The sequence below is a fragment of the Hyla sarda genome, chromosome 10 (assembly GCF_029499605.1).
Source record: "Hyla sarda isolate aHylSar1 chromosome 10, aHylSar1.hap1, whole genome shotgun sequence".
In the NCBI taxonomy this organism is placed as follows: Eukaryota; Metazoa; Chordata; class Amphibia; order Anura; family Hylidae; genus Hyla; species Hyla sarda.
Window position 1 is genome coordinate 28372180 of NC_079198.1, and position 25372 is coordinate 28397551.

Below are 25372 nucleotides of genomic sequence, written 5' to 3' on the forward strand. Positions count from 1 at the left end.
AAATAAAATTTCCTGCAGATCCAGAGTCCAAGAAGGCCACTGTAGAGAAGGAGAAGGCAGAGGCAGACATCCGCACAGGCACAGTAAGACGTGGAGAAGCAGAGTAGACATCAAGGACTGTCTCACCTTTGTGCGGAGTCAGCGTACGTCTTTCCAGGCGGGGAGGACGGATAGGACAATCCCTCAGGAAGTGTTCGGTACTAGCACAGTACAGGCAGAGGTTCTCCATACGGCGTCGTGTCCTCTCTTGAGGTGTCAGGCGAGACCGGTCGACCTGCATAGCCTCCACGGCGGGAGGCACAGGAACAGATTGCAGGGGACCAGAGGAGAGAGGAGCCGAGGAGACGAAACGCCTCGTGCGAACAGAGTCCATATCTTGGCGGAGTTCCTGACGCCTTTCAGAAAAACGCATGTCAATGCGAGTGGCTAGGTGAATAAGTTCATGTAGATTAGCAGGAATTTCTCGTGCGGCCAGAACATCTTTAATGTTGCTGGATAGGCCTTTTTTGAAGGTCGCGCAGAGGGCCTCATTATTCCAGGACAATTCTGAAGCAAGTGTACGGAATTGTACGGCATACTCGCCAACGGAAGAATTACCCTGGACCAGGTTCAACAGGGCAGTCTCAGCAGAAGAGGCTCGGGCAGGTTCCTCAAAGACACTTCGGATTTCCGAGAAGAAGGAGTGTACAGAGGCAGTGACGGGGTCATTGCGGTCCCAGAGCGGTGTGGCCCATGACAGGGCTTTTCCGGACAGAAGACTGACTACGAAAGCCACCTTAGACCTTTCAGTGGGAAACAGGTCCGACATCATCTCCAGATGCAGGGAACATTGGGAAAGAAAGCCACGGCAAAACTTAGAGTCCCCATCAAATTTATCCGGCAAGGATAAGCGTATCCCAGGAGCGGCCACTCGCTGCGGAGGAGGTGCAGGAGCTGGCGGAGGAGATGACTGCTGAAGCTGTGGTAGCAACTGTTGTAGCATAACGGTCAGTTGAGACAGCTGTTGGCCTTGTTGCGCTATCTGTTGTGACTGCTGGGCGACCACCGTGGTGAGGTCAGCGACAACTGGCAGAGGAACTTCAGCGGGATCCATGGCCGGATCTACTGTCACGATGCCGGCTGGCAGGTAGTGGACCCTCTGTGCCAGAGAGGGATTGGCGTGGACCGTGCTAGTGGACCGGTTCTAAGCCACTACTGGTTTTCACCAGAGCCCGCCGCAAAGCGGGATGGTCTTGCTGCGGCGGTAGTGACCAGGTCGTATCCACTAGCAACGGCTCACCTCTCTGGCTGCTGAAGATAGGCGCGGTACAAGGGAGTAGGCAGAAGCAAGGTCGGACGTAGCAGAAGGTCGGGGCAGGCAGCAAGGATCGTAGTCAGGGGCAACGGCAGAAGGTCTGGAAACACAGGCAAGGAACACACAAGGAACGCTTTCACTGGCACTAAGGCAACAAGATCCGGCAAGGGAGTGCAAGGGAAGTGAGGTAATATAGGGAAGTGCACAGGTGAAAACCCTAATTGGAACCACTGCGCCAATCAGCGGCGCAGTGGCCCTTTAAATCGCAGAGACCCGGCGCGCGCGCGCCCTAGGGAGCGGGGCCGCGCGTGCCGGGACAGAACAGACGGGGAGCGAGTCAGGTAGGGGAGCCGGGGTGCGCATCGCGAGCGGGCGCTACCCGCATCGCGAATCGCATCCCGGCTGGCAGCAGGATCGCAGCGCCCCAGGTCAGAGGACGTGACCGGAGCGCTGCAGCGGAGGGAGTGAAGCGAGCGCTCCGGGGAGGAGCGGGGACCCGGAGCGCTCGGCGTAACAATGAAAAGGTGAAGTTGGGGTCTACACCAGCATGTTAGTGTAAAAAAATAAACTTTTTACACTAACATGCTGGTGTTGCCCTATACTTTTCATTTTGACAAGAGGTAAAGGGGAAAAAAGCCCCCCAATATTTGTAACGCAATTTCTCCCGAGTACGGAGATACCCCATATGGGGGCGCAAACTGCTCTGGGGGCGCACAACAAGGCCCAGAAGGGAGAGTGCGCCATGTACATTTGAGGTGATTTGCACAGGGGTGGCTGATTGTTACAGCGGTTTTGACAAACGCAAAAAAAAAAAAAAAACACATGTGACCCCATTTCGGAAACTACACCCCTCACGGAATGTAATGAGGGGTGCAGTGAGAATTTACACCCCACTGGTGTCTGACAGATCTTTGGAAGAGTGGGCTGTGCAAATTAAAAATGTTGTACAGCCCACTGTTCCAAAGATATGACAGACACCAGTGGGGGGTAAATGCTCATTTTACGCCTTCTTACGTTCCTCAAGGGGTCTAGTTTCCAAAATGGTATGCCATGTGGGGGTTATTTTGCTGTCCTGGCACCATAGGGGCTTCCTAAATGCGACATGCCCCCCGAGCAAAATTTGCTCTCAAAAAGCCAAATATGACTCCTTCTCTTCTGAGCATTGTAGTTCGCCCGTAGTGCACTTCAGGTGAACTTATGGGGTACCTCCATACTCAGAAGAGATGTGGTTACAAATTTTGGGGGGTATTTTCTGCTATTAACCCTTGCAAAATGTGAAATTTGGGGGGGAAACACACCTTTTAGTGATTTATTTTTTATTTTTTTTTACGTATGCAAAAGTCGTGAAACCCCTGTGGGGTATTAAGGCTCACTTTATTTCTTGTTACGTTCCACAAGGGGTCTAGTTTCCAAAATGGTATGCCATGTGTTTTTTTTTTTGCTTTCCTGGCACCATAGGGGCTTCCTAAATGCGACATGCCCCCGAGCAAAATTTGCTCTCAAAAAGCCAAATATGACTCCTTCTCTTCTGAGCATTGTAGTTCACCCATAGTACACCTCAGATCAACTTATGGGGTACCTTCATACTCAGAAGAGATGGGGTTACAATATTTGGGGGGTATTTTCTGCTATTAACCCTTGCAAAAATGTGAAATTTGGGGGGAAACACACATTTTAGTGAAATTTTATTTTTATTTTTTTACATATGCAAAAGTCGTGAAACTCCTGTGGGGGTATTAAGGCTCACTTTATTCCTTGTTACGTACCTCAAGGGGTCTAGTTTCCAAAATGGTATTCCATGTGGGGGATTTTTGCTGTTCTGGCACCATAGGGGCTTCCTAAATGCAACATGCCCCCCAAAAACCATTTTAAAAAAACGTACTCTCCAAAATCCCCTTGTCGCTCCTTCGCTTCTGAGCCCTCTACTGCGCCCACCGAACACTTTACATAGACATATGAGGTATGTGCTTACTCGAGAGAAATTGGGCTACAAATATAAGTAAAAATGTTCTCCTTTTTCCCCTTGTAAAAATTCAAAAATTGGGTCTACAAGAACATGCGAGTGTAAAAAATGGAGATTGTGAATTTTCTCCTTCACTTTGCTGTTATTCCTGTGAAACACCTAAAGGGTTAAAACGCGGACTGAATGTCATTTTGAATACTTTGGGGGGGTGCAGTTTTTATAATGGGGTCATTTGTGGGGTATTTCTAATATGAAGACCCTTCAAATCCACTTCAAACCTGAACTGGTCCATGAAAAATTGTGAGTTTGGAAATTTTGTGAAAAATTGGAAAATTGCTGCTGAACTTTGCCCTCTGCCCTCTGGTGTCTTCCAAAAGTAAAAACTCATCAATTTTATGATGCAAACATAAAGTAGACATATTGTATATGTGAATAAAAAAATTTTTTGGGGGGAATATCCATTTTCCTTACAAGCAGAGAGCTTCAATGTTAGAAAAATGCAAAATTTTCAAATTTTTCATAAAATTTTGGGATTTTTCACCAAGAAAGGATGCAAGTTACCACAAAATTTTACCACTATGTTAAAGTAGAATATGTCACGAAAAAACAATCTCGGAATCAGAATGATAACTAAAAGCATTCCAGAGTTATTAATGTTTAAAGTGACAGTGGTCAGATGTGCAAAATATGGCCGGGTCCTGAGGTGTAAAATGGCCTGGTCCTTAAGGGTTTAAACCACTAAACCTTATTTCATACAAATAAAAATGAAGCACAAAAACAGCAAGGCACTACTGCACTTTGAACCACTAAATAAAAAATGTACGTAGTTACTGTTTAGCTTATGATCACAGAACTACAACTATAATGCTCCCTGTGTTAACCAGCTGTTTTGCAAAGGCTGGCAAGCCACAGATTGGGGGACACTGCTCTACGCTGAGGTGCACCTATCTATACCTATTTGTAACCAGAGCTTTATGCAGTTTCTCCCAGAGCTTGATTGTATGACACATTACATTAAGTGCCTAAAGAAGAGTAAACCCCATAACTTTTGGTAATAAAGTGTTGCCACCTAAAGGATAAAATGAAAAGCGCAGCATAAAGATAATATTCCCATCTAGGACATTTCTAGCCAGGGCTGCAGCAAGTCCAGAACAGAAGCAGAACAGCAGCAGTTTCCTGCTCCTGTATGTACATAGCGTCATAGCAAATAGCGTACGTCATGTACATACAGGAGCGTAGAGTTACGATGAAGGCCGCACGATGATGTCATTTTATCAAGCAGCCCACCAAAGAAGCCCTTCGCCACTCCAGGGGATCACGAGAGCCTCGCCTTAGAACAGCAGCAGCAGAAAGGTGTGGTTTCTTTTTTTAGGACCTTTTGGGGTCATTACCTTTGGAAGCACTACCTACCGCCTTCCTACTGGGGTCATTACCTACTTGGGGCTTCTACCTTAAAGGGGGGATTTCCAACCCACCTACTGGGTCATTACCTAACAGGGGAGGGGGAATTACCTACCTACTGAGGGTTTCCACCTAATAGAGAGGAATTCCCTACCCACTACCACCCAATCCCCTACCATTTTCTCTTGATACACTTACCTGCTCCTTCATACCATGCAGGGCACTAAGGGGGCATTATTTGGGGCACTGAGGGTAGCAAACAGGTGCAAAATGTGCTGAAAACGTGTGAATCCTAACAGGTCTATTGTCGGGCAGATTCTGTGGCAAAGAGTCATGGTTGACAGGTGACTTCATAGTGGTCTGAGCGAGATAGAAAAGGAAAGAATAATTCCAAGTAGACGCCTCCTAAGAGTCAGTGGATGTTATTGCACTGTAATCATTTATATAGAGTTGGGGGTCACCACGACATGGAATTAGTATTTTGGGGGGGGATATTGGTCTAGTTTCACTACGTGATGGTCATGGTGTAGCAGTATTATTCTCCCTTGGGTACTGGTGATATTAGTCTCAGTATACAGGATTTCATATGTGACAGTTTGATGGTAATATGTAACAGGCCCAGGACTGATCTTTCGATCAATGGCACTCTGGCTAGGTTGCACCTACCATAAGCGGTCAGGAAACAGAATATAGCTGAGGTGGCCGTTTTAACAATATTTGCATAACTCCTATTAACTTTAAGGACTCGTTCACATTAATGTCTGTCCCCGTTAATTCATGTCGTTCTCAAATCCCTTCTTGCCTTTTGCAAACGGCTGTAGATAGATCTCATTTTGCACTTGTTAGGTTCCTATTCTGTTATTTTAGCAGAGAAAAGACGTTGCATGGAGTTTTTTTTTTCTCTGCCAAAATTAACGGGTTAAAAACAGATATATTCAAGCGCAACTGTCATGAAATCTGGGTGCAAAAACCAGCACACAGCCTTTGTACTGTGTGCACGTGGTATGTATAGCAATGTTTTTACCTAACTTTTGCAGGCTTTCATGACCCCAAAAATGCTTTTGATCAAAGCCACTGACGGTCGGATAGGCGTGGCATGAGGTAAGCAATGCTGTGTGATTGACACACAGGTCCCAGCACATGCGCCCTTCAGCTCACCATTTTTGGCTGGTTATTATACTCGTGCCTGTTATCTTCTTTCTTCTCTCTGGTGGAGACGAGCGCAAGCAGGACAGTTCTCGATACATGGGGGAAGAGAGGAAGCGCGCTCTCTGCACCTAGCACTGCTCAGGCGCACTGAGGAGGAAGACGGTGGCGGGAGCGCGCATTATATGAGCTGAAGGGCACATGCGCTGGGATCTGTGTGTCCATCCCCACAGCGGTCCAAGCGCTGACATACAGGGAGTGGGCATGGTGGCCTCGCGCCACGCCTGTCTGACCATCAGTGGCTTTGATTAAAAGCATTTTTTGGGGTCATGAAAGCCTGCAAATATTAGGTAAAAACATTGCTCTACACACCACCTGCACACAGTACAAAGGCTGTGTGCAGGTTATTGCACTCAGATTTCATGACAGTTGCGCTTTAAATTTAACATTGAAGTCTATGGCAAACCAATGAGCCTTTAAGGTCATCTGTTTGAATCAGTTTTTTTTTTTTTTTAAATCCATTTTTGAACAGGTATTACTTCTGAGCATTCTCAGAAGAGGTGAAAGCAGCGGACTCCTGCAGTGCTGCGGGACTACTACCACTGCCATAATGGAACAGACTCGTTTCCATGATGGGAGTAGCAGTTCCCCCCCAGATGCAGACGGCTGGGGTGAATACAGAAGTGCTTGTACTACTACCCCCCCCCATTATGAAAGAGTCTGTTCCATGTTGATGGTAGTAGTACAGGGGCTGAGGGATTAATCGCTCTGGGTCTCACCTCGGAGACCCAATGCTATTATAAGCCATTAACCAGGTGAGCGGGCAGCATGCTCTGCTCGCATGCGATGTATATACACTGTCTTACCCTCACCCCTGCCGGAGTCCTGATTAGCCAGCATCAAGTGGCCATTCACAGCTCTCGGGGGGGGGGGGGGGTTCAAAGTCAGTCAGTGAGATTGTGATTTAACATTGAACCAGCAGGCGGCATAGCGCTGTTCGGCTTGTGGAAGTGCACAAAACAGTGCTGTCCCGAGACCCCTATCCTGCCCGCTGAACATATGTCGATGCACCGTATCCTGCAATTAAGACCTCTGGATGGTGAGTGCTGGCTACTGTATTTCTTCATTGAACAGTCATCATTTTGTTTGGCATTGTGCACCGCCGCAACCTGGGGAGGTGCGTGAGGTCTGGCAACTAATCCGAGGGACTAGTGTGATTACTAGTAGTAGAGGTGCTCGTGCTATCCTTTCTTAATGAACCTTTGCATTGCGCTGTTCCCTGCCGGCCAAATGCGCTGATTGAACAATCCTTTTCACTCTCCGCTGCTGTTCAGCAGGGAAAGCGCTGCGTGGGGCAAGACATAGCACTTGTTTAATCAGAGTGTCTGGCCAGCCGGGGAACACAGCGCAATGTCGCCTGCTTCCCGGATTAAATGTTAAATCTCGAGTGCACTGACTTTAAAAACCCAACTGAGAGCAGTGAATGGCCACTCGGGGCTCCTGGTGGGGGATTTGAAAAAGAAAAGTAAAAGACAGTATATACATGACAGGGGAGCGGAGCATGCTGCCCACTCCCCTGGTTAATAGGTTATGATCGCATCGGGTCTCTGAAGTTAATCCCTCAACCCCTGTTCTACTACCCCCAAAATGGAACAGACTGCAACAGGGCCCCATGTGCCAAATATAATACTGCTCTCTTATTGAGCAGTTTTGCTTTGGGGCCCCCTTAGGCACCAGGGCCCCGGTGCAACTGCTACCTCTATAGCTACGCCCCTGGAGTTGCCCTATTAACTTAAATGGGATTCAAAAATATAGCTGTATTAAATTTAAAAAGGGGTACTCCAGTTAATTATTATTATTTTTTATCTGCTGGTGCCAGAAAGTTAAACAGATTTTTAAATTATTTAAAAATCTTGATCCTTCCAGTACTTATCAGCTGATATATACTGCAGAGGAAGTTATTTTCTTCTTGAATTTCTTTTCTGTCTGACCACAGTGCTCTCTGCTGACACCTCTGTCCATGTCAGAAACTGTCCATAGCAGGATAGGTTTGCTATGGGGATATGCTCCTGCTCTGGACAGTTCCTGTCTTCCTCTGTAGCATACTGCAGCTGATAAGTACTGGAAGGATTAAGATTTTTTAATTGAAGTAATTTACACATCTGTAACTTTCTGGCACCAGTTGAGAAAAATAAAATATTTTCCACCGGAGTACCCCTTTATAGTGTACATTCAGGCTTGGGTGGCAGGATATATGCTTTAATTTTCATGCTGCCACCAAGACTACAGGTGTTGCGTCGACTGAACTATTGCAGAAGTTCCATGCCAGTCTATGGGACTTCCACTTTGGTAGATTGAATGTAGTCTTGCGCAAGTCTTGGGCTCTGGCGGCAGCATGAAAATTTTAACATGTATTCCTCGCCCCAGCCATCACTGACTGGAGTTTTCAGCTTTTTAGTTCTTTATACTGTGATAGCCCTGGGGGGGGGGGGGGGGGGTATGGTGGTGGTATGGCATTGGTATATGAGGGGTTAATATTAACCTTGTCACTCGTGACGCCAGGGTGTGGGCTGGTATTACTGAGGTATAGCTTTGGCCTATCGCCGCCCTTCCCAGAAACGACAGGCGTATGCAGGTAATGACTGAAGGTCCACACTGGAGTTAAACTTGAACTGAAGTAAACTTTATTCTTGAACTTGCGGCACATTCAGAATACAGTTAGTGTCTCTGCAATACACTTCAATGACTGACAGTTGCTGCGGACCTTGTGTCTTTTGCAGGTTAATAGAATCAAGGTAATTGGTGCGTGGATCCGTCCGGATTTAGGGGTAGATTAGGTCCGGTGGTCCCACAGAGTGTTTGGGGATTGATACACTATATTTGCTAAGGATCGGCCGTTGCTGCGAGGCTGGGGCCTAACTCATGGTTTTTTTTGTTTTGTTTTTTTAGCAGCGCAGGTTCTATAGAGAGATGTTGCTCGCTTGGCAACCCAGGAACAAAGAGCTAAAATGGCTGCATCGTCCCTTATATGGACAGGGGATGGAGCCTAATTTGATAGGTCCAAGGTCAGCTGTCACTCGTGACCCGAAGGCCCTGTGACGCCATGAAAACAAGTAATTAACCATTTATTTACATATACTATTCTATTTACATTACCCTATGGATAAATTCTACATTTGGGCCAAATGTGACAAACCAGGGTTCATTCAACATAACAAGAAAACAAAAGACCAGTTTGAATGTATTAACAAATGTTTTATTGTCAAAACGATGCTGGTAGATAAGAATTTGTGTGTTTCTGATAAAATTTATGTCCTTTTTACTTCTACATAGAAATCCTGGAGCGACAAGAGGCAAGTTACAGCAGAGGAGGATTTAACCCAGTGTGTGCTTGTTAAACAAGTACTCCGCCATGCCAGGGTGGCTGCTCCAAAGCTTCTTCAGACTGGTCACATAATCGCCAAGCTTCTTTATGGTCTCTGTACTCTCAGACAAGAATGGAGATTCCAAGAAATCCGTCATCTGTAGAGAAAGACACAGGATTTTAGAGGGGTACTCTACCAACACTGGAGCAGATGGTTGGCCCGCACGTACTCTAGATAGAAGAAGGCTAGGCCCCTTGACAATGAGTGAGGTAGAACAGAGGTACATGGGGACAGTCACTTAAACTCAAGACTTAATTAACCCCTTTTTCGCAAGTCTGACCACTGTCACTTTATGCATTAATAACTCTGGGACGCTTTTACCGATTATTCTGAGAGTTTGTGACATATTCTACTTTATGTTAGTGGTAAATTTTTGTCGTTACTTGCATCCTTTCTTGGTGAAAAATCCCCAAATTACATGAAAATTTAGCATTTTTCTAACTTTGAAGCTCTCTGCTTGTAAGGAAAATGGATATTCCAAATACATTTTATATTGATTCACAAATACAATATGTCTACTTTATGTTGGCATCATAAAATGGACCAATTTTTACTTTTTGAAAAAATTAGAGGGCTTCAAAGTATAGCAGCAATTTTCAAAATTTTCATGAAAATTGCAAAGTCTGAAGGGACAGATGTTACAGAACTACAACTCCCAGCATGCCTGGGCAGTCTAGGAATGCTGGGAGTTGCAGTTTGGCAACCACTAGAGGGGCAGCAGTAAATATCGCTTTACTGCCACCTTTCTTTCGACCCCCAAACGCCCCCCACCCCACCATCGCTTCCGTACCTGCGCCGCTGATCTCCACCGATGATCGGCGGTCCCCACAGCATGTTCTACACAGGTACAGGCCGCCATCTTCTCCCCCCGTTCTGCCCGACATCCAAGGGTGGGCAGAGCGGGGGGTTTCCATGGCAACCCCCTGTTGTGCACTGCCATTGGTCACAACTAATTTCTGTCTAATGGCAGTGGATAGGAGGAGATCGCACTGCTGCAACCTCGCTCCTATCCCTCTGAATTGACATGCGATTTTCTCCGATCACCGACATTGGGGGGGGGGGGGGGGGGGTGGAATCTCTAACCTAAGGTTAACCTTGGTGTCAAAAGTCAGTAAGAAATGTTAAGATTCTTCCCCCATAAGGAGGCACAGTTCCATACAGACTGGTAGTCACACAAGGGCTGCTGTCCCTTAACTCGCGCCACAATTAGCCATACACGTGCCCTAAGTTAGGCCAGTTCATTTACAAACTTGGGGGGGGGATTTAAATAATAAAAGAAAGCCCTCTGAAAAATAAGTGATTTAACTGTTTGCCATTGGCCACTGGTCAGCTTTTCCTCTGCACTGGTTTTGATAAATTTACCATGGCTCCAAGCAGGGACATTCTCTATACGTAGTTTCTGCACAGAAGATGGGAGAAGCAGTTCACCATATCTCCTACACTAGTCGCCTTACAAGGTGGAGTCTGGGTTTGCTCCTCTTAAAGGGGTACTCCACCCCTAGACATCTTATCCCCTAACCAAAGGATAGGGGATAAGATGTCTGTTCGCCGGGGTCATGCCACTGGGGACCCCCACAATATAGCATGCGGCACCCACCTATTTCTGCTCTGGAAGCACTGGAGGGTCTGGGTCCCGACCACCGGAATAGAAGTCTGTGATGTCACAACTCCGCCCCCGTGTGAAGTCACGACTCCGCGCCTGTGTGACGTCATGCCCCGTCCCCTCAAGGCAAGTATGTGATGGCTGTCCCGCCCCCTCCCATAGACTTGCATTGAGGAGATGGGGTGTGAAGTCACACGGGGGTGGAGTCGTGACTTCACGGACTTCCGTTCCGGTGGTCGGGACCCAGACCCTCCAGCGCTTCCGGAGCAGAAACAGGTGGGTGCTGCATGCTATATTGCGGGGGTCCCCAGCAATCAGACATCTTATCCCCTATCCTTTGGATAGGGGATGAGATGTCTAGGGGTGGAGTATCCCTTTAAAAATCTCCCAGTATTAATTAAGGGGGACCTCCCCTTGGAGAAGGGTGCAGAGGCTGGGAAGCTCTGTATACCAGCACTAGAAAATTCTGCAGCATTATTGAGACATGTTAGTGTAGCCTTAGGGCTTGTCCACACTACCGACATTTAGCCAGTGGAATTCAGCTAGCTGGATGTCCACTTAGAGCAAGCACTGCAAAGTACTTTGCCGGTAGGACTGCGTGGACAGTGCCATTTTCATAGATGGCTATGCAGCCCCGGTAGAATTCTGCCCAAAGAATGAACATGTTCCATTTTTTGAGCAGATGTACTTTCTGCTGGAGGAAATCTGCTGTGGCGCAGTCTGAACAGAGCAGCAGGATCCCATTGAAAACATGGCTGCAAGTGGAAAGCCCGCAACAAAATGTCCGCAGTGTAGAAGAGCCCTTAGGCTAGGTTCACACTGTGGAATTTCTGGGCCTAATTTCTGCCGGAGATAGAGTTGGCAGCACTAGGACCGCGTGGACTACATTGCCGTCCCCATCGATGGCAATGCATTTCTGAGCAGATCTCCCAAAAGATCCACCCAGAAATGCATTGCAGTCTATGGGAGCAGCAATGCAGTGTGCTCGGTCCTAGCGCCGCCTGCTCATTCTCCGGCAGAAATTCTGCAGTGTGAACCTAGCCTTACAGTTTACATATGAATTTAGGGGGGAGATTTATCTAAATCTGTGCAGCGGCAAAGTTGCCCAGTTGCCCATAGCAACCAATCAGCATAACCAAGGCTTATGCAAAATGAAAGAAGCGATCTGATTGGTTGCTATGGTCAACTTTGCCTCTGCACAGGTTTTGATGAATCTCCCCTTTAGTGTATAGGCTTTCCTTTCATAGAGACATACAATCCTCTGTTAATACAGTTGTATTATAGAAAAAGTCATGCTCATCATGCCTCAGTCTTCTAGCAGGGAATTGAAGAAATAGATTAAAGACAGGATCAAAACTGCAAATATCGCAATTGTATCAAGTAGTCTTCAGTTTGTGAAGCACTTAGACATAATGAGGGAGATTTATCCAAACCTGTGCAGAGGAAGAGTGGTGCAGTTGCCCATAGCAACCAATCAGATTGCTTCTTTCATTTTCCACAGGCCTCTTTAGAGGCCTGTGGAAAATGAAAGAAGCGATCTGATTGGGGGAGATTTATCAAAACCTGTGCAGAGGAAGAGTGGTGCAGTTGCCCATAGCAACCAATCAGATCGCTTCTTTCATTTTCCACAGGCCTCTAAAGAGGCCTGTGGACAATGAAAGAAGCAATCTGATTGGTTGCTATGGGCAACTGCACCACTCTTCCTCTGCACAGGTTTTGATAAATCTCCCCCAATGAGATTACTTAGCAGTGGAGGTTAATGATTTCCTATTTACAAACTTATATTGCACAAGTGTTTGTAGAACATTTTAAAATTGCTTGTCTAGGTTTAGCAGGCATCTGGTGTTACTGTGGTAAGGGTTAAGAAAGTTATGTATCTTGGCAGTGTGCCGAAGAACAGCCTGAAGCACCCGAGCACCAGCGTGCCAACTCCCCTCCTTCTACAACTTCTGTGCAGCAGCCGGGGCCCTTGGAGCTGGCGAGAGGTGGTGCAGCAGCCGGGGCCCTTGGAGCTGGCGAGAGGTGGTGCAGCAGCCGGGGCCCTTGGAGCTGGCGAGAGGTGGTGCAGCAGCCGGGGCCCTTGGAGCTGGCGAGAGGTGGTGCAGCAGCCGGGGCCCTTGGAGCTGGCGAGAGGTGGTGCAGCAGCCGGGGCCCTTGGAGCTGGCGAGAGGTGGTGCAGCAGCCGGGGCCCTTGGAGCTGGCGAGAGGTGGTGCAGCAGCCGGGGCCCTTGGAGCTGGCGAGAGGTGGTGCAGCAGCCGGGGCCCTTGGAGCTGGCGAGGGTTGCTGACACAAAGGGCCATGGTAGCTCAAACTTTATTAATTACTTGGAATTTTGTGATGAGTGGTTAGTTTTATCAAAAGAAATCACAGAACTCCTTGTTTGTCAAAAGCTTTAAATGAGCACTGTGATGAAGTCAAACAATTGATATGTTGTAGTACTTAAGTGCTACAACATATCTCTAATATACTTTAAAGGGTACCTCTCATCAAAAAAAAAACTTTTGATATATTAGATTCTTGTTTGCAGAATAACTTTCCAATTGCATGTTATTAAAAAATATGCTTCTTTCCATTTAGTTTTCCCACTTTGAAAAAATGACCACTAGGGGTCTCCCTACCAGTCCTGGCATCAAGCATTTCAGACTCATGCTGGAGTCCTAAACACTGCAAGCTGCCATCCTGCTTTGTTCACAGCCAAACAGGCTGTGAACAAAGCAGTAGAGATGAGCGAACTTACAGTAAATTCGATTTGTCCCGAACTTCTCGGCTCGGCAGTTGATGACTTTTCCTGCGTAATTTAGTTCAGCCTTCAGGTGCTCCGGTGGGCTGGAAAAGGTGGATACATTCCTAGGAAAGAGTCTCCTAGGACTGTATCCACCTTTTCCAGCCCACCAGAGCACCTGAAGGCTGAACTAAATTACGCAGGAAAAGTCATCAACTGCAGAGCCAAGAAGTTCGTGACGAATCAAATTTACTGTAAGTTCGCTCATCTCTACAAAGCAGGCTGGCAGCTCTGAGTGTTCTCCTTTGTGAACAAAGTAGGCTGGCAGCTCTGAGTGCTTAGGACTCCGTCATGAGTCTGAAATGCTTGCTGCCAGGACTGGTAGGGAGACCCCTAGTGGTCATTTTTTCAAAGTGGGAAAACTAAATGGAAAGAAGCATATTTTTTACTAACATGCAATTGGAAAGTTATTCTGTATACATTAAACTATAATATATCAAATTTTTTTTTGATGGGAGGTACCCTTTCATAAAAAAAAAAGTGATTTTAAAACAGTTTAAAATCACTTTTAAATTCGGCCACTAGGGGTCGCCCTCCTAGTGGCCGAATGCATTGGGCAGTGAAGTCACTAATGAATTTCGACTCGTTGAAGCCTGGCAACGAGTCGGAGTTCATTCACTGCGGTGCTCGCTCCCGCCTGTCAGACAGGTGGGAGCGAGTGCTTTGAATGAAGAGGACGCGCGCAGGCTCCCTGGCAGGCCCCGGCGACAGGTAAGGCTGGGTTCACACCACGTTTTCTTAAATACGGTTCCCGTATACGGTTTGGAGGAGGGGGCGGGGCTTAATCGCGGCGCCCGCACTCAGCCGTATTCAGGAACCGTATTTAATGCAAGTCTATGAGCCGACCGGAGTGAACCGCAGCCTCCGGTCGGCTTCGTTTTCGGCCGTATGCGGTTTCCCGACCGCAGGCAAAAAAGACCGTGGTGGCAAAAATGTTTATGCGGGTGGGGTAGTGGGTTATGCGGCGCAGCGGGGCCAGGGGGGTTGCGGGCTGCGCGGCGGGAGCGGGATGGGCCATCACGGTGTGCCTCCAGTTGTTTCCCCACTACAACTCCCAGCATGCCCCGACAGCCAATAGATGTCAGGGCAAGCTGGGAGTTGTAGTGGTGAAACAGCTGGAGGCACCCTGTTAGGAGAACTAAGGGCGGAAGTTGGCCCCCAGCAGGCATCAGTGACGTGGTGCCTGCTGGGGAAGTCTGCCTGGTAGTGAGTACCATTTTTAAAATAGTAAAAAATAAAAATAAAGGCAGAGAGGGTGTTAGGGATAGAAGGGCAATAGGCAGGGACAGAAAAAAAAAATCATGATAGTGGGAGCTACCCTTTATAGGTCTTTTATTGTAAACACAGAATAACAGTAGGGTAACACGTAACCGATCTGCAGAGCATTTTACACTGTGGATTTACCTTTGATGGACCCTACAGTGTGCCTCCAGCTGTGCCTGCCTGTTCGTAGCATCAATCTGCCGATACGAGCAGACACACAGCGAAGTGCAAGTCACTGCGCGCATATGCAGTATACTCGCAGACTTGGCGGCCGCTCCCCCTGCTCACTGAGCTAGGCCGAGAGCAGCCGCAAGGTCTGAAGAAACTACGCATGTGCGCAGCGACTTGCAGAACACTGTCTGCTTGTACTGGTGGATTGCTGCTACAGACAGGCAGGCACAGATGGCAGCACACTGTAGGGTCCATCATTGGCAGATCAGCAGCTTAAAATACACTGTGGATTTGTTCGGTGTGACGCTACCCTTACACAACGTTTCGTCAGTGCCCGCTACTGCCTTTATTAAATACTGAAACGTTAATTCTGTGGTGAACAATAAAAGCCCTTTGTAGCTTTTTAAAAGCTCAAGCAAGGAGTGCTGTGAAATATCTCTCGTTGGTTCTGCTGGGGCCTAACCTCGCAAGCACTAACAAAAAGATGGGAGGCATAAAGGTGGTGCTGCTTCACTTTTTTTCTGGTTAGTTTTACTGTTAGATTCTTACATGAGGGTCATTCTTATCTCCAGCCACACGGTGTAGATCCAGCAGGGCTTGGTTTACGGTTTTCTCCAGCTTTAGTGCTGTCTGTAGTGCTTCTAAACCATTGGTCCAGTCGTCCTTCTCTGGTTTCTTAGAAAAAAGAGGATATAGTGAGTCAGCAGGGTTATGTACTGCAATTTTAATCCCAAATTCTAAAATGAGATTTGTAGAACTAGTCTGGTTCGTATATTTTCACCTTGCCCTTAGCTGCCATATCGCTTGCAGAAACAACACTGGTCCCACAGGGCAGAAAGAAACCTCATTGCTTGGCACCTAGATGGCTGCTCACGAGCTCAAGTGGCTCATAGGATCTCCAGGACAAATGGGAATCATATTAGTAGGATTTACTGCATGTGGCCAACTGAAACCCAACCACATCATGTGCTTTCACTCCTAGGGTTTGAACATCTGTAATTTAAAGGGGTACTCCACCCCTAGACATCTTATCCCCTATCCAAAGGATAGGGGATAAGATGTCTGATCGCAGGGGTTCCCCCCCGCTGGGGACCCCTGCAATCTTGCATGCAGCACCCACCTATGTTCGCTGCACAGAGAGATGATCGATCTGTGTCTGAAGGATCACGACTACGGGGCTGGAGTATCGTGACCTCACGCCCCGCCCCCTCAATGCAAGTCTATGGGAGGGGACCCCCGCGATCAGACTTCTTATCCCCTATCCTTTGGATAGGGGATAAGATGTCTTAGGGCCGGAGTACCCCTTTAAAGTCATTTTGGATCCCGGACAGTACAGTGGGATATCACTTGTTATAGCAGGCCACCTTGAGCATGGGGAGCTGGGCATGCTTCATCACATGCTATTGAGCAACGTAGCCTTTATTGTATGCCATGGGTTGTTAATATATTAGGCGCACACTACTGTATTATGGCTCTACAATCTCCAACTTACAGAGGTGTAATGAGGCACCCATAGAAGTCTAACGTCTGGCTGTACCTACAGTTTCATACTCCATATGATGACCTATTCAGGACGGGTTCTCAAGAAGTGTGGTTCCATTATGGAGACATCATGTGGTGGTCACATATCCAGATTTATCAATCTGAGACAAAATAGGCCTGGTTTTGCCCCCAGCAACCAATTACAGCTCAGCTTTCATATCTTATCAAACTCTGGTAAAAGCTGCGCTGAGCTGTGACTGGTTGGCATGGGTTAAACCAGTGTTTCATCTGACAGATTAGTAAATCTTGGCCTCCACTCAGGCTTCATGGGATTCAGTACTGGCTGAGTGTACACTGTGAATATAGTTCTATACACAGCAGAGCTCCTTATATACACAATGGGGGAGATTTATCAAAACCTGTGCAGAGGAAGAGTGGTGCCGTTGCCCATAGCAACCAGATTGCTTCTTTCATTTTCCACAGGCCTCTAAAGAGGCCTGTGGAAAATGAAAGCAGCAATCTGATTGGTTGCTATGGGCAACTGCACCACTCTTCCTCTGCACAGGTTTTGATAAATCTCCCCCAATATGTTTGAACACAAATGGAAAGTTGAAAAAAAGGTGAGAGCCCTTTGTGGGTAACCGTTCACCTGGGCCTCTTGTGGGGATAGACACAACAGCTATTAAAAGCAATCGCCAATGACTGGACGTTGCAGCCGCCGGGTGCCGGTCTATGATCCGAGATCCACTGGAGCAGGAGATATGGTAGGTATACGGAGGAGAAAAACACACCGGACTTCAGGTGCAGAAAATAGTTTTGCGGAGAAAGTAACTCGTGCTGGTAATAATTGGCACTAGCTTCGCTTTGGGTTGTATCGGAATAAAGAGAAGCTAGTGCCAATTACTACCAGCACGAGTATTACTTTCTCCACGCAACGGTTTTTTGCGCCTGAAGTTCAGGGCGTTTTTCTTCTCCTTATACCTACCATAGGAGTGTACACTGTGGCTTTCCAAAAGTTGTGGAATTACAACCCACAGCAAGCCCATGTGAAGTTGTAGTATTACAACCCAGCTACAGGTCCTGTAAATCATCTATATCTATAAGTCAGTCACCAAATTGTCCCTGTCAAAAATACATTGGGAAAAAAAAGATCTGATGATAAAGTTATTTCATACACAAGCTAAAAATATGTACTTTAGGCTATGTTCACAAAGGGCAGATACACCGCAGCAGCGTAACCGCCCTGTATGAACATACCCTAAGATGGTAAATCCCTTAAAGCATTTCAGGCAGAACCACCATATACAGTATAAAGTCTCTAGAACTACACCACCTACTTCTGTTACTGTCACTGGAAGATAGAGCAAAAGCAGATTGTGGTTCACTAGATAACAGAATTGGTCAGCAAAATGAAAACCCTCCCGATAAACCCTTCCATCACATAGACCAGCCTCCGTGTAGTAAAATGTGGTTACTTGGAGGACTAAATAGTCACCTCAATGCTCTGGAGAAAGACACGTCCTCCTCTCTGGTTCTGATACTTGATCAGCTTCTCTGCGTGTTCCTTCTCTTCCTCTGAACGTTCATGGAAGAACTTGGAAAAATTGGCAAGTGCTACGTCATCACGGTCAAAATAGGAGGCCTATAAGAGGACAGAAGGAAACAACGATCAAACCTAAGCTTTATTATATCAAATGGAATTTTTTGTGATGTGATCCTAAAGAGCCGTGTGTATAGCAATACCTCATGTGCCTAGAATCCCATCTTATGAGCTGTAGGTCCTCTGAGTGCTAATATATGGTGCCCATGTACATCACTTCTAATATAGAGGATTGTGTAATGTATCAGTTACCATATAAATCAGTGAGGGGGAACCTCCATATACTTACATACATACGTCCTGTTGAGCTGGTAACGCACCAGGATGTACATTTACGTCCTATGCATAACCGAGAGCATCGGAGCGATGCTCGGTTCATGCGCGGCCGGTCCCGGCTGCTGATAGCAGCCAGGGACCCGCCGGTAATGGCGGACACCCGCGATCGCACAGATGTCCGCCATTAAAGGAGTACACTGGTGCAGAGTATTCCTGCTTCGTCCTGCAAAAAAAGAAAATTAACCATCACTCACCTTCCTGGGTTCCCGCGAAGCGCCACTACAGCTGATCGGTCCTCCGGTCCATCCTCTTCATACTCCCGTGTGTAACGAAGCGTCACATGGTGCTCAGCCTATTATGGGCCGAGGCTGAACATCGCGGCAGCCGGCAATAGGCGGAGCACCATGTGACGCTTCGTTACACACAGAAGTATGAAGAGGATGGACCGGAGGACCGATCAGCTGTAGTGGCGCTCCGCGGGAACCCAGGAAGGTGAGAGATGGTTTATTTTCATTTTTCTGCAGCCCGGGCAGGACGCAGCAGGAATACTCTGCACCAGAGTGCTCCTTTAACCTCTCAGATGCAGTGATCAATACAGATCACGGCATCTGCCACATTGCGGACACTAAAATGGATGATCGGATTGCCCGCAGCGCTGCCGCGGAGTTCCGATCATCCAGCATGGCAGCCGGAGGTCCCCTCACCTGCCTCCACTGCCTTCCACGGGTCTTCTGCTCTGTCTGCGATCGAGCAGAAGATGACCAATAATACTGATTAGTGCTATATCCTATGCATAGCACTGAACAGTATTAGCAATCGAATGTGTATTAACAATCGAAAGTGTAAAAAAAAAAAAAAAAAAAAAAAAAAGGGAAAAAACCCCTCCCCCAATAAAAACGTAAATTGTCCCATTTTCCCTATTTCACCCCCAAAAAGTGTAAAAAGAAATATTTTATATACATATTTGGTATCGCCGCGTGCGTAAATATCCCAACTATTAAAATGTTAATGATACCGTACGGTGAACGAAATGAACGTAAAAAATAAAAAAAAGTCCAAAATAGCTGCTTTTTTTTTTATATAACATTTTATTCCAAAAAAGATTAATAAAAAATTTATTAAAAGTTTTATATCAGCAAATATGGTATCAATAAAAAGTACAGATCACGGTGCAAAAAAATTGGCCCTCATACGGAAAAAGTTATAGGTCTTCAAAAAAAAGGGGGATTTTAAACGTACTAATTTGGTTAAACAGTTTGCGATTTTTAAAAACAATTTTTTTTTTAAGCACAACAGTAATACGAAAATATGTTATAATGGGTATCACTTTAATCGTATTGACCCAAATAATAAAGAACACCTAATTTTTACTGTAAATTGTACGGCGGGAAAACGAAACCTTCCAAAATTGCGGGTTTTCTTTTTAAATTTCCCCACACAAATAGTATTTTTTGGGTTGCGCCATACATTTTATGGTAAAGTGAGTGATGGCATTACAACGGACAACTGGTCGCGCAAAAAACAAGGCCTCATACTAGTCTGTGAATGAAAATATAAAAAAAAAAAAAAGTGTTATGATTTTTTGAAGGTGAGGAGGAAAAAAACGAAAAATGTCAAAATAAAAAATTGTCTGAGTCCTTATGGGATTAAAGGGGTACTTTAGGAAAACAAAAGGGATCTAACTACTCCAACTTTATAGCATGCCGTCTGTTTCCGTCTGCTCTTTACCCCAGATTTTAAAAGGGGGACAACAGCAGGGTTTGTAAGGAATACATCATTTCCCGATTCAGGGCTCTACAATATAATTATAAATATATATATATATATATATATATATATATATATATATATATATATATATATATAATGAAAGTAGGTGCACTACTGTGATATATATATATATATATATATATATATATATATATATATATATATATATGTGAGGTGTTGAGGGTTAGTCATTGCTTACATCTACCACAGTAGTGCACCTACTTTTATATATATATATATATATATATATATATATAATATAATATAATATAATTTTTTTTTTTTTTTCTGTCCTACAATAACATGCAAGACCCCAAAGCGTACCCAGTCCTAAACTTTGGTATACAGCAATTCAGAACGTGTGATGTAAAGTGGCACTCCGGTCCGCACCTCCTCCTCTATTACAAGACTTTCTTTATGGAAATGTTGCATACAGGATACATTTTTGTACATTTAAAAAAATTTAAAAAAAATAAAAGAGTTTTCACTATATTCGGTCTGATCTATATAAGCGAATATTCTTATAAAACCCCAGCGTTTAAATCTTTGTAGTTACATAACGCCATGTCATACGTGAAAACTTCAGCCATTAAAGAAAGACACAAGAGGAGGTAGAAGAAGGACAAGACACAACAAAGTAAGCAGCAGAGGAGCAGGGGTTAGTAGTGTTTCCCAACCAGGGTGCCTCCAGCTGTTGCAAAACTACAACTCCCAGCATGCCCGGACAGCCTTTGGCTGTCCGGGCATGCTGGCAGTTGTAGTTTTGCAACAGCTGGAGGCACCCTGGTTGGGAAACAGTAGTTTAGTAGAAGGAGACACAGGAAACATGGTGCTTTATTAAAGACACACAGCAAGGTCACAAGGTGTACACGTATTAGTCAGGCGGGGTCTCACCATAGACAGGTAGATATAGGAGCTGTGGTATTTTAGGTTCACGGTGCGGTTGAGGCCAGCCTCACAATCCTGGTGGAAGTTATGCCTGATCTGAGACTCCATGATTTTTCGGTACAATGCTGCCAGATGAATGAATAAAGACAAGCTGCCCATCCCCCTATATAGGGCTGCAGGGGGAGGAAGCGCCTCCTAATACAGCTCTACCCTCCCCTCCACAGCAGCAGGGCTCTGATAGTAAACACAGGCCGGGCCTAGCACATGCTTTGTAATGATAATAGTGAAAATATTCAGAATATTCAGCGCAAAACGACAATTACTTCTCATAACACGGTTCTAATGGTTTACACGTTTGTAGAATTTATCTATTTTATTTATCTATTTTATTTCTATTACATTTAAAGGAAGGGGTTGTCTGTCACACTAAATTCCTAATGTCACACTGCTCCAAAAAAATAAAGGGAACGCTAAGAGAACACGTCCTAGATCTGAATGAATGGACTAATCGTATGAAATACTTTCGTCTTTACATAGGTGAATGAGCTGACTAGAGATGAGCGAACTTACAGTAAATTCGATTCGTCACGAACTTCTCGGCTCGGCAGTTGATGACTTTTCCTGCATAAATTAGTAAAGCTTTCAGGTGCTCCGGTGGGCTGGAAAAGGTGGATACATTCCTATGAGACTCTTTCTTAGGACTGTATCCACCTTTTCCAGCCCACCGGAGCACCTGAAAGCTGAACTAATTTAATGCAGGAAAAGTCATCAACTGCCGAGCCAAGAAGTTCGTGACGAATCGAATTTACTGTAAGTTCGCTCATGTCTAGTGCTGACAACAAAAGCACACAAAAATTGTCAATGGAAATCAAATTTATCAACCCCTGGAGGTCTGGATATGGAGTCACACTCAAAATCAAAGTGGAAAATAACACTACAGGCTGATCCAACTTTATGTAACGTCTGTCACATGTGCTCAGTGTGAGCCTGCTTTCATCTGTGAAGAGTACAGGGTGCCAGTGGCGAATTTTACAATCTTGATGTTCTCTGGCAAATGCCAAACGTCCTGCACGGTGTTGGGCTGTAAGCACAACCCCCCACCTGTGGACGTCGGGCCCTCATACCACCCTCTTGGAGTCTGTTTCTGACTGTTTGAGTGGACACATGCACATTTGTGGCCTGCTGGAGGTCATTTTGCAGGGCTCTGGCAGTGCTCCTCCTGCTCCTCCATGCACAAAGGCAGAGGTAGCGGTCCTGCTGATGGGTTGTTGCCCTCCTACGACCTCCTCCATGTCTCCTGATGTACTGGTCTGTCTCCTGGTAGCGCCTTCATACTCTGGACACTACGCTAACAGACACAGCAAACCTTCTTGCCACAGCTCGCATTGATGTGCCATCCAGGATGAGCTGCAGTACCTGTGTCTTATGCTACCACTAGAGTGAAAGCACCGCCAGCATTCAAAAGTGATCAAAACATCAGCCAGGAAGCATAGGAACTGAGAAGTGGCCTGTGGTCACCACCTGCAGAACCACTCCTTTATTGGGGATGTCTTGCTAATTGCCTATAATTTCCACCTGTTGTCTGTTCCATTTGCACAACAGCATATGAAATTGATTGTCAATCAGTGTTGCTTCCTGAGTGGACAGTGGGATTTCACAGAAGTGTCATTGACTTGTCATAATGTCTAATGGTTTACACGTTTGGAGAATTTCCCATTTTATTTTCTTCTGTTACATTTAAAGGAAGGCGTTGTCTGTCACACTAAATTCCTAATGTCGCATGCATGCCTGCAGCCAGGGATGTGTTAATAATTATCATAGGCCTGAACCATATTGGCACATTGTGTTGTTTAAGTGTTCCCTTTATTTTTTTGAGAAGTGCATAACATGGGTTGGGGTTAAGGTTGCCAAAAAACACAGGCCATGCTCATTTGCATAATTAATTATATATGCATGACATCACAGGATACACATATACAGGGTCAATTTTGTCCTATTCTGACCCCTATGACTTTTTTTACTTCTACTTATACGGGCCTGTATGAGGGCTTATTTTTTGCGCCCCGATCTGTAGTTTTTAGCAATATCATTTTTGTTTTGATGTGACTTTATGATTATAATTAAATTCAAGAGATGCATTTAGTTACTAACTACAACTCCCAGCATGCCCTGATACAGCCTGTGGCTCAGCAGCTGCCCCAAATGAAAACTACAACTCCCAGCATGTTGGACTATATAATAGTATACAGTATAGGTCAGTGTTTCCCAACCAGGGGTGCCTCCAGCTGTTGCAAAACTACAACTCCCAGCATGCCCAGACAGCCAACAGCTGTCCGGGCATGCTGGGCGTTGTAGTTTTGCAACAGCCGGAGGCGCTCTGGTTGTGAAACACTGGTATAGTAAATGGTGCAACATTCCCGGGAGTTGGCGGATTTGTTGGAAAAATACCGGCCATTGCATTGCTGGTATTTTCAATATAAGAATACTGGCAGGGTGGCCAAAATACCGTCTGTGCCGGTAAAATACCGGCCAGGTGGGAACCCTAGTTGGCTGGATGCTGAGAATTGGGTTGTGCCGCAGGTTGTGGAACAGCAGGCGAACAAGAGCGTCTATGAATGTGCAGAGCAGCCCCTTCATTTTTAGGATTTGTGGAACATCTAGCAGTCAGACCCCAACTTATAAGAATGTTATGGCATACCCTAGTCATAGGCTAAAACAGAAATCACCCATAGGCCATGTTCACACACAGTTATTTTTTGGCCGTGTTTTGTAGCTTTAAAAGGGTACTCCGGTGGAAAACAATCAACTGGCTCCAGAAAGTTATACAGATTTGTATAAAAAAAAAAAAGTCTTAATCCTTCCAGTACTTATAAGCTGCTGTATGCTCCAGAGGAAGTTGTGAAGTTTTTTCCAGTCTTACCACAGTGCTCTCTGCTGCCACCTCTGTCCGTATCTGGAACTGTCCAGAGCAGGAACAAATCCCCATAGAAAACCTCTCCTGTTGTGGACAGTTCCTGACATGGACAGAGGTGTCAGCAGAGAGCACTGTGGTCAGACTGAAAAGAACTACACAACTTCCTCTGGAGCATACAGCAGCTGATCAGTACTGGAAGGATCAAGATTTTTTCATAGAAGTAATTTACAAATCTGTATAACTTTCTGGCACCAGCTGAATTTTTAAAAAACACACACAAAAAAAAAAAAAAAACTTTAACGGGGTTGTCCCATCTTGGTGTTTTCCGTTTTTTTGGCCAGCTCCTGTCTGTTTACAGAAGCCGCAGGTGGTTAGAAAAGCCAAAAGTGTCTGATGAAGGGGAGTTCTGCAATTTAGTTAACTCCCATTGACTTTGACAGGAGTTGTGCAAACGGCCCGCAAGCTACTCCTTGAGTGACATTAAAGGGGTTATCCAGGCAAAAACTTATATATATATATATATATATATATATATATATATATATATATCAACTGGCTCCAGAAAGTTAAACAGATTTGTAAATCACTTCTATTAAAAAATCTTAATCCTTTCAGTACTTATGAGCTTCTGAAGTTAAGGTTACATAGTTACATAGTTACATAGTTACATAGTTAGTACGGTGGAAAAAAGACATATGTCCATCAAGTTCAACCAGGGAATTAAGGGGTAGGGGTGTGGCGCGATATTGGGGAAGGGATGAGATTTTATATTTCTTCATAAGCATTAATCTTATTTTGTTCCAGGAATGTATCTAATCCTGTTTTAAAGCTGTTAATTGTTCCTGCTGTGACCAGTTCCTGAGGTAGACTGTTCCATAAGTTCACAGTTCTCATGGTAAAGAAGGCGTGTCGCCCCTTGAGACTAAACCTTTTCTTCTCCAGACGGAGGGAGTGTTCCCTCGTCCTTTGGGGGGGTTTAACCTGGAACAGTTTTTCTCCATATTTTTTGTATGGGCCATTAATATACTTATATACGTTTATCATATCCTCCTTAAACGTCTCTTCTCAAGACTAAACAATTGTAACTCCTTTAATCGCTCCTCATAGCTAAGATGTTCCATTCCCCATATTAGTTTAGTCGCGCGTCTCTGCACCCTTTCCAACTCCGCAGTTGTTCTTTTCTGTCTAAGTGCTCTCTGATGACACCTGTCTCGGGAAACGCCCAGTTTAGAAGAGGTTTGCTATGGGGATTTGCTTCTAAACTGGGCGTTTCCCGAGACACGTGTCATGAGAGAGGACTTCGACAGAAAAGAACAACCTTACTTCAGAAGCTCATGAGTACTGAAAGGATTAAGATTTTTTAATAGAAGTAATTAAGATTTTTTAATAGAAG

The 25372-nt window shown here is 45.5% G+C and overlaps 2 protein-coding genes across 2 annotated transcripts in view; one reads left to right on the forward strand and one right to left on the reverse strand.

Moving 5' to 3' along the window:
• Positions 1–9022: 9022 nt before the first annotated feature.
• On the reverse strand, positions 9023–21228 carry LOC130293313 (ferritin, lower subunit). Its single transcript, XM_056541842.1, has 4 exons — positions 21072–21228; positions 18027–18173; positions 15599–15724; positions 9023–9326 (listed from the first exon to the last, which is right to left on the reverse strand). Exons 1-4 carry the CDS (start codon positions 21222–21224, stop codon positions 9180–9182), a joined length of 573 nt encoding a protein of 190 aa, XP_056397817.1. The 5' UTR covers positions 21225–21228; the 3' UTR covers positions 9023–9179.
• The window catches only part of LOC130293314 (ferritin heavy chain B-like), a 33757-nt gene continuing 25488 nt past the window's right edge, over positions 17104–25372 (forward strand). Inside the window, exon 1 of the mRNA XM_056541845.1 lies at positions 17104–17151. Within this exon, the coding sequence (XP_056397820.1) occupies positions 17119–17151 (33 nt within the window). The 5' untranslated portion in view covers positions 17104–17118. The remainder of the gene's footprint in view (positions 17152–25372) is intronic.